Source organism: Lampris incognitus, chromosome 5, assembly GCF_029633865.1.
Source record: "Lampris incognitus isolate fLamInc1 chromosome 5, fLamInc1.hap2, whole genome shotgun sequence".
Taxonomy (NCBI): domain Eukaryota; kingdom Metazoa; phylum Chordata; class Actinopteri; order Lampriformes; family Lampridae; genus Lampris; species Lampris incognitus.
The window spans coordinates 21,068,540-21,077,970 of record NC_079215.1 but is presented as its reverse complement, the minus strand read 5'-3'; the positions used below and the strand labels follow the sequence as shown (position 1 = coordinate 21,077,970).

At 45.6% G+C, this 9,431-nt stretch overlaps 1 protein-coding gene and 1 long non-coding RNA gene across 4 annotated transcripts; both read right to left on the bottom strand.

The window, feature by feature from the left end:
- Positions 1–3,771: 3,771 nt before the first annotated feature.
- LOC130113504 (uncharacterized) lies at positions 3,772–6,325 on the bottom strand. Of its 3 annotated transcripts, none has more exons than XM_056281122.1 (5): positions 6,141–6,325; positions 5,714–6,031; positions 4,844–4,876; positions 4,656–4,763; positions 3,772–4,498 (listed from the first exon to the last, which is right to left on the bottom strand). In XM_056281122.1, the coding sequence occupies exons 1-5, from the start codon at positions 6,187–6,189 to the stop codon at positions 4,101–4,103; spliced, it is 906 nt and encodes a 301-aa protein (XP_056137097.1). In that variant the 5' UTR covers positions 6,190–6,325; the 3' UTR covers positions 3,772–4,100. The 3 variants fall into 3 exon arrangements, with proteins under 3 accessions (XP_056137097.1, XP_056137098.1, XP_056137099.1); XM_056281123.1 differs by having other exon boundaries at positions 4,859–4,876; XM_056281124.1 differs by lacking the exon at positions 4,844–4,876.
- Positions 6,326–6,998: 673 nt separating this feature from the next.
- Positions 6,999–8,579, bottom strand: LOC130113505 (uncharacterized). Its single transcript, XR_008810302.1, has 3 exons — positions 8,505–8,579; positions 8,030–8,157; positions 6,999–7,862 (listed from the first exon to the last, which is right to left on the bottom strand). It is a non-coding gene; the product is annotated as an uncharacterized LOC130113505 (long non-coding RNA).
- Between the last annotated feature and the right edge of the window lie 852 nt (positions 8,580–9,431).

The window sequence follows — 9,431 nt, the reverse complement described above, 5'->3', positions numbered from 1 at the left end:
GAAGGATGCTGAATATGGAGCTGCCAGGGAAGAGGAGAAGAGGAAGGCCAAAGAGGAGGTTTATGGATGTGGTGAGGGAAGACATGCAGGTGGCTGGTGTGACAGAGGAAGATGCAGAAGACAGGAAGAAATGGAAACGGATGATCCGCTGTGGCGACCCCTAACAGGAGCAGCCGAAAGTAGTAGTAGTAGTAGTAGTAGTACTGTCACGATGTACGTGCTTACAGTTATAATGCGCATGAACCTGACCCCAGCTCTGACATAGGCAGCGGAAACGATTAAACCAGTAGCATTAATTTGTCAGTCTGTTAACAACATGATATCAAAATATTTTGTTTTTGTTTTTTGGCGATTATTACTGATATGATATTTCACACACACACACACACACACACACACACACACACACACACACACACACACACCAAAAAAAAAAAAAGATTTATTTATCAACCTGTCGTGTTTGACATTTCAAGCGCTCTGCGCATATGCCTTGGGCCGGCTCTGAGCATCCTCATCGCACCCAGCGCACGCGAGGTCATCAGTCGGTCACCACCCACTCAATGTGCGTGTTGCTACTAGCTCGCTACAATGAGTAAAGAACAAACAGACGTCGCTTGAGAGTTTCTTCGGAAAGGTAGGGGAGATAAAAGGTCTAACGATGAAGATTTCTCGTTAGACCTTTTATCTCAGCAGAGGCCGCAGTCTTGGCCTGCGGAAGAAAAAAAAATGAAGCTTTCTTCAAAAGGAAATACGACGAATCATACTGAAAATATTGCTTTATCAAAGCAGTCCCACACTATAATCGGGATGTCTTATACCTTGTAACAAAGTAATGTAGATATGCACCTTCCTAAACTTTTGGTGAATGGACATGATCTCATCGGTCTAAACTTGCCCAACCTCACGGAATGGAGGACCCAAATGCACGTCTCAGAGACGGACTGGGCCAGAACAACGCTTTATTTAAACAAAGAACTTAAAGACAGCAGGGAAGCCTCGCGGCGCATCCGGCGACCAAGAGTCCGTGTGTGTGTCTCTTGTGAGACGATCCGACAAGGAGCCAGGGCAACCAGGGGGAATACACGTAGGGGAGCCAGTCAGGGAGATTGGGCGCGCGTGCGCAGGACAGGGCACGAACAGAACAGCCAATCGGAGAAAGGGGAACAGATGAGTGAAGCAGGGGCAATCAGGGTCACACAGGCAAATGGGGCGCATGCAGGTGAACCGAAACACCAATCCGTGGACGGGGAAGAGGCCAGACCCGATGACCCAGATCACACAACCATGACAGTTATATCCATTTTCATCAAGCAGAAACTCGGTCTTACAATATTTCTCCAAAGATTAAGCTGAAAATTTGAGAACAAAATTCTTTTAAGTTTCCAATTGCACCAAAAGTAAAGGAAATGCACTTTAAAATTCTCAATAGAATATCCTTCTGGAGAATTTTTAAAACATCGAGTTGGTGTAGACTATAACCACTGTTCATTTTGCAATGAACACATTGAAACCACAGAACATGTGTTTTATGAATATCAGTTTCCTGGTGCCTTTTGGGAAGATCTGCATTACTGGTTGTTTCCTAAAACCTGACAATTTTTCTGAACTAAAAAAAAGAGGATGTGACTTTTGGTAAGCTTGTGAAAGTTAGAACACATGATTTGGCATTTAACGCAATCATTATTCTTGGAAAGTTATTTTGACATAAGAACAGATTTCTGAAAACGCAGCCAAACTTGTGCATATTTCATAGGGAACTGTCATTGTTTCTCATCACCGAGGTTGATGGAGAAGAAGAAAGCTATGGAACTCTCTGACTTGATAGAAGAACTTGAACTTTCAGAGAACCCCCAGGACTTTACTTTTACCCCCCCTCTTTCTTTTGTGTTATGTGTTTGTTGTAAGTAGAATTTAATTGTTTCAATAAAAAAAGGAAAGAAAAAAAGGAAGGAATACTGGGCGTCCGGGTAGCGTGGCGGTCTATTAATACGGGGATCGCCGGCTCGAATCCCCGTGTTAGCTCCGGCTTGGTCGGGCATCCCTACAGACACGATTGGCGGGTCTGCGGGTGGGAAGCCGGATGTGGGTATATGTTCTGGTCGCTGCACTAGCGCCTCCTCTGGTCGGACGCGTTGGTTTAAAAGGGAGGTCCGTTTTCAAAGGGTTAACTTTATTATAAGATGGCGCTTCAGCCTTAAAGGGTGTCTCGAGCATGTCTCTTCCTTTTTATCACGTCAATCTTGGTTTCCGCCGAAGTGTGTGTGTGTGTGTGTGTTTTCCAACCCTACACATGATCATCATAAAGCCATTCAGCCATGCAAACACAGCTTTTACTGGAGGGAAATACTTAATCTAGCTGTAGCTGTTTTTTTTCACGCAGTGTGCCCTTAAATATTTCTTGTTCCCCAGCTGTTTTTCTAATTTATTGCGGATTTTCCCCTTTTCTCCCAATGTAGTGGCCAATCGATCCCTATAGTTCACACACCCACCTTCGTACTGCATGCGTTCGCCAACTGCATCCCTCCGGCCGGCAGTCTCGAAGGAATCCAGGCCGAACCACTCACTGCTTTTTCGGTAGAGGCTAGTTCCCATCGATGCAGAGAACGGAAATGGAGTAGAGAACGGTCAACTGAGCATGCGCGAAATGCCTCTACCATGCCTCCACACGCCCCGCGTAGCATTCAGGCGCTAGAATTCTAGGAAGACCCACCCCTACTCTGCGTCTGATTAGTTAACTTTAACCCTAACCCGCCCTAACCCTAACCTTAACCTACCCAAACAAAGGAGGCAACGAGTACTTGCGCATGCTCAGTTGACCGTTCTCTGCATCGATGGGAACTAGCTTCTACCACTGCTTTTTCCGACACACATAGAGACGCATTCATGTGACCAGGGACGGATTAAACCAATCTGGGGCACAATAATTCACGAGGCCCCCCTATAACAACACCAGAGAGTCTAAATGCAATTTCACCAAGCAGTTTTGATTAGTCATGTGACTTAAAGTAATCACCGGAAACAACGCAACGCATGTGATATTATTAAAGGACCTACAAAACGTTACATTATTATTGTTGTTGTTGTTGTTGTTGTTATTTTACCCGTCACCAGCACTAACTGCTAAGGCGCGCAAACGCCACCATGATTGAGAATTCTAGTGAAATCATGTCTTATATAAACCCTGGTAATCGACATTACCTCTTGTAATGATTTATAGAAGGGGTAATCATTGGGCGGATTTCAGAGGACGTAATTTAGCTAATCTTGGGGGCCCGTCGGCCCGTGCATTAATCCGTCCATGCATGTGACGAACACAAACCGACTCCGCCCCCCTCCCGAAGACAGCGCTGCCAATTATTGCTGCTTCATCGAATCCGGCCATAGTCGGATCTGACGAGACTGGGGCGCGAACCCCGGTCCCCAGTGGGCAACTGCATCGACACAAAGCCGATGCTTAGACCGCTACACCACCGCAGACCCCTTGGCAAACTATTTAGATGTAGATTTGTGCATGAATTAATCGTGAAAAAATATCTTTCTTGCACTTTTACTTCAGCACTGGTTTTGCTCTTAGATGCTTGTTTAGATGCACTTATGACCTCTGATGACTTGTAGTTCTCCTGATTTCCTACGTTAAACGCACTTATTGTAAGTCGCTTTGGATAAAAGCGTCGGCTAAATGATTGTAATGTAATGTAAAATAGATGTGGTTTTGATTGTTAATGGTGTATTAAGAAAAAATACGTAAGTTTAAAAAATATTCATAAAAGATGTCATTTTATTAGGGCATTGCTTACAATTTAGCAACATAGATTCATCCTTATGACATAAATATCGTTTCATTTCATGGGCAAGTGCATGAAATGAAATGAAATGACATAAATATTCCTGATTCCTGAGAAAGAGAGGAGGGTTGCGCCCTCTATCCAGCAAGATACACATCATAAGACTGATAAAAGTGTTTTCTTATTGATAAAACCTTTATAATAACCATTAAATTCTGTTGTAATCTAGCACACGAAGACACTAGTTCATGGTTCTAGGGTGTTATTCATGCTGTAGAGCTGATAGACATTGATAAAGGGGTGGTAATATCATCAACCAGAAGAATCATCAGTGCTGAGTCCAGGTGTGACTGTGGCGTTATCGTCACTATCTTCGGATTTGATTTTAATTGTAGAGTATGTGGCTCCTTCTGTGTGTGGTGGGGCAGCACTACTGTTCACATCTCCATTGTGATTTACAGTGGCGTACAGGGCCTGGTCTTGCAGTTCATCACAGTCTGGTTGCACTTGTGACTCTTTTGACATGGTGACATTTGAGTGAATGGTATTTGTGCACACCCTACGTTCATTTTGGTGCTGTAATGCGACATAGATGAGTTTTGATCCAAATTCTGTTTCTTGGTTGTCATTGCCCACTGAGGAGCAGGTTGTCGTGTTTACATCTTGTTGCTGATTGAGTGGCACAGCACGCATGCTGTCACGGTCCTCACCTGTAATGGAAACGAGGTGGAGTTAATGTGCAAGCTTCGAGGTCAAATCTGAATTTATCATCCCAAGTTAGACACACAAACATTGTCCATTTGATATGTAGCTTTTAACTATATGCATTGTAAATCGTTTGTTCACGTCCTTGTGTCTCCTTCGTACCAGAGGATGTGCTGGTTTTTCGTCTTCGTTTTCTGATGAATATTAAAACGACAGGTGCTGGGACCAGCACAGCAATCCCAAGACCTGCTGCGATGTATACCAGCTGATCTGGTGACAAGATAAGGCATGGGTCAGTTTTGTATGTAACAGTATTTTATTGCCCCCCCACACAGCACAGAGTTGCTTACCATAAGTTGACGCACCTGTAATCACTGCGCCATCTGCAGAAAGGAAGACCGAAAGAAAGGTATTCTTACCCTTGGTCGGTATGACATGTGTTTACATCTCACCTCTATCTACCCAGGCTCGCCAGCTGTCACGATGTCTGTTTGAGTGACAGGAGCGCGTTGATTGGTCTTCAAGGCTTTGTGGTAAGAGTGGGGGCCATGTTTTGGGGATTTAACAGATGTCAACAGATGTGGTTTGGCTGAACAGGTTTTTTTCCCCCTTTTTCTCCCCAATTGTACTACCCATGGAGCAGCGACCGGGACGGCTGTTCTGAGCCGTCCCGGTCGCTGCGGACTACCACATGCCTCCTCCGATACATGTGGCGTCGCCAGCCGCTTCTTTTCACCTGACAGTGAGGAGTTTCGCCAGGGGGACGTAGCGCGTGGGAGGATCACGTAATTGCCCCCCCAACACGCGCCCCGAATGACCAAAGGAGGCGCTAGTGCAGCGGCCACGACACGTACCCACACCCGGCTTCCCATCCGCAGACACGGCCAATTGTGTCTGTAGGGACGCCCGACCAAGCCGGAGGTAACACAGGGATTCGAACCGGTGATCCCTGTGTTGGTAGGCAACGGAATAGACCGCCAAACTACCCGGATACCCCATGACTGAACAGTTTTGACAAGTCCTGTCTGCCTTTTGTTCTTTCATTTCCCAAAAAGTGTGTCGGCTGCCAAAAAAAGGGGGAAGTTTAACCCAAGGCATACGAACGGTTTTATAACCGTACACATTCTGACAGAGGCAAAATCCTTGTTTTTCTGATCAAGCAATGAAAAATAAAAAAATGTAATGTCACAGAGCTGATTTACAGTACTGTATCCACTCACCATCTACAACTGTAAGCTGTATCGTCATGTACGTGTCAAGGCCAATTCTGTCTACTCCACACCAGTAAACACCCGAATCCGTCTTTCTCAGGGCACTGATTTGCACATAGAATGTGTTTCCCTCGTCTTTAATGTGAAATCTTCCTTTTGAAGACTCACGATGTCCTTCGCTTGCTACTAGGACATCCTCGTCAGTGCACCTTCTGTTGCAGAAGTATTTGAAGTTAGAATCTGCATTTGCATGAGAGCATGTAATTGTAATCTGGTGTCCCACGATGCCCACAACTGTATGGCCCTCCGTGTCAACCCCACACAACCCTGTCGAATAAACAAAGACGAGGGGAACAATCACATCTCCATTTGTCTTATCAGTGTACACACAGGCGGTGACACACACAGAAGTAATCGTACCAAAACCTTACTGTACCTCCAAGAAGAAAAGCTGTGATGAGGAAAATCATTTTCGAGATGTCCATGCCTTTTACTTATTTCCAAATCTCTTTCCTCTGTCTTGCATTGCCCCAACTTTTCCCGTTCTTTATACCCATCGACGAATGGCACTTTAGGATGGCAAATTCTAAGTCCCTTAGCATGCTGCAGTTCCTCTTTATCAGTTCCCATTTCGCCTCAGGACCAGAGAGGAAGGTGCACACGGCCGTTTGTGCACTAAGTGATAGCTCACGTGACTGAAGATAGTGAATAGTGAATTAGCGGCACGGTGGTTAGCGTTGTCGCCTCACAGCAAGAAGGTCCTGGGTTCGAACCCCGGGGTTGTCCAACCTTGGGGGTCACCCCAGATCGTCTTCTGTGTGGCGTTTGCATGTTCTCCCCGTGTCTGTGGTGGGTTTTCTCCGGGTGCTCCGGTTTCCCCCACCATCAGAAAGACATACATGTTAGGGTTAATACTCCTGTCTGTGTCCCTGACCGAGGCAGGGCAAGACAAGCTGGAGTTGGTCCGGGGGGCGCTGCACGGCGGCTGCCCACTGCTCCTAGCTACACAGCTAGGATAGCTTAAATGCAGAGAATAATTTGCCTGCAGGGATTAATAAAGTATACCAAAATAATAATAATACTTTGTCTCTCTGTGATGGATCAGAAACTTTGGTGTACGTTTCCGTGGCTTCGTTTGTCATTGCTTCTGTACTGGCTGCGATGACAGTGGGCCTCAGGACACGGAGAAGCTACAACCACGACCCTGTTCACACACCGCCTACGCTGCAAGCCAAGCAAGTGGTACATGAAGGTTGGGTGTGGCAGCATCACATCCAGACATCTCTTTCCAGCTTTATTACATCACTTATGTCACTACATTCCCAGTGAGAGGTACATTACTGAATAAAGAAGGCGATTACAATAAGGAGACCGTTGATATTGATGAGACATGTGCCTCCACATCAGTGGGGTTTGTTCGACTTTAGCCAGGGTTGCCCTGCACGCCAGAAGACTGCGTCGGGTCTTTGCAGTTGGTAAAATGACATGGAGTTCGATTGGTCAGTTTGCTGTCCAAAAGATAAACAGAACAAACTGTAATAACAGATAACATACATTACAAATTCACCAGTAATGTCCATAAACAAGAGAGAGACGGGCCCATTTTTTCAACTAGGTTCGGTTGAGAAGGACACAAAATGCTTATTTTCTAATTTATAAGTCAAATCTTCAATTACATACATAAATATACCTCGATTTGAAATGGTCAAATAAATCACAGGGGCCTTTAGGGTCACGATAACAACATGGACCTACGAGGAGCACATTATTGGACACAGAACATCACAGACACGTTAGTTCTTTGTTTCACCCCTCAGCTCCGACAACACGATCAAGAGGCACTCTGTGTGGCGGTAAAGCTTTTGAGCTCCACAGATACACCGTTAAGGTTTCTGTTTGGATGGAGGGATTCGTAGATGTGCACATCTAGCAGGTTGGGATCCAGGTTCTGGTAATGGCAAGTCTGCATGGATACATCCACATTCACATAATCATCTGGGTCCAGGCTGTCACAAGCGCCGCCGGCGGGTTCCCTAAGCTTTGGGCATGAGCACAGTTCAGGTAGCTCAGGTAGCGGTGGTGGCGGTAATGCTTCTACGTTCGTGCAAGATGGAGGCCCGCGGCAGGTGTAGGGTGCCGGCTCATAGTCGGATGAGATCTGGGAGCAGAGTAGAGATACTTTGCGGATTGACCCCTTTTTGCAGAATATACAACAATTTCTTTCGTACACAAACGAGCCGGACATTTCCATTGATGTTAGACTACACTTGATGATCCCATTCATTAAAAAAAAAAATCAATAAAGATACTGGCAAGTGAACAAACCTCTCTCTTCTGTTCTGTGCCTGAGTTCTGTTGCGCAACAGTCAGCTGCAGAGATATTGTGAATACACATACAAATACCAGGGCTGCCACACACATCACTGTGGTAAGAACCAGAGGCAGTTGAGACTCTGGAATAAGAGAAGGGCAACTTCAGCCAACCTAGCAGCTCATAGTCACACAGAGAAGAGCACATACGTTGATTATATTCAAACACACCCATACATACACACGCATACAGTTGCGCACACACACAAACACAATGCACACAAATGCACATGCACATCCGCACACATATCACTCATTGTTCAGTTTCATGCCTTTTGGAAGGGTTTCCCGAAAAATCTAGCAGGAACAGGATTATTCGGCATACGTATATACACCATTTGGTGTTTATGTACACTATGCATACACACAATGGCACAATGAAAACATCAGCACACAGTGCACAGGTGCATAGACATTGGATGGTACTCACTCCTATATGTTAGGTCCTCTGGCTGTGTTGTGGCTGTAGGTGCTGGAAAGTAATGAAAAGAAAATCAGCTTTTACATGGCTGCACACACAGCAGCTTCCATATGTAAGTATGGGAACTTTAGAAAAGAGGAACAGTAAGGGGAGCAACCCACTTCTCATTTAGGGTAAGCAGTTTTAAAGGAATTAGTCAGACATAATGTAAAATATTGTAACGAAATTGTTTGAATATTCATGTTGTATAAATCAGCCTATGACATTACTTGTCAACCTTGAATGGGAAATAGACTGAACTGTCCTTTGGAGCAGCCTTCTCGTGAGCTACGTACCTACACTTCAGACTGAGCTGAGTCATGTGCCCTAAGACTGCCGTATATCAGGATAAACATATGCTGAAGTCTGCATGGGCCCACTTGAATGACCTCATAAGACTACGTGACCTTTTACATGCTAATTGTGGAAATATCACTGGCAAAATATTCAGCCGTACATGACGGATGGTATTAAGTCAGGCTGGTATCCACCCTAAACCAGTATTGCCCGCCTGCCACCACCCCCGTCACGCTGGGGCGAACCCAACCATGTTCGTGATGAAGACCCTTGACCACTGTCCGTCACCCGGACAGAGCCCTTCATGTCTCACCGAATGGTCAAGTTAATATGTCTTCGTCGGATCCTCAGAGGCTCGACTGTTACTGACACATCGTAAGCGGGCCACTTGGCTTTGTTCGACCGTTTGACTGGGTACTCACATCTGACATCTCGACTATGACCGTGCAGCCCCGCCACAGACGTGGTATTGCTGTCGCTTAGAGCTGCCAATCAAAATGATCAATGTTATTCAACAGATCACCTGGGGGGGAAAAACAGTATTTCCTTTTCCTCAAGTAATTTATTAGCCAGAGCCAACGCTGTCGCACCTGGCTCTCG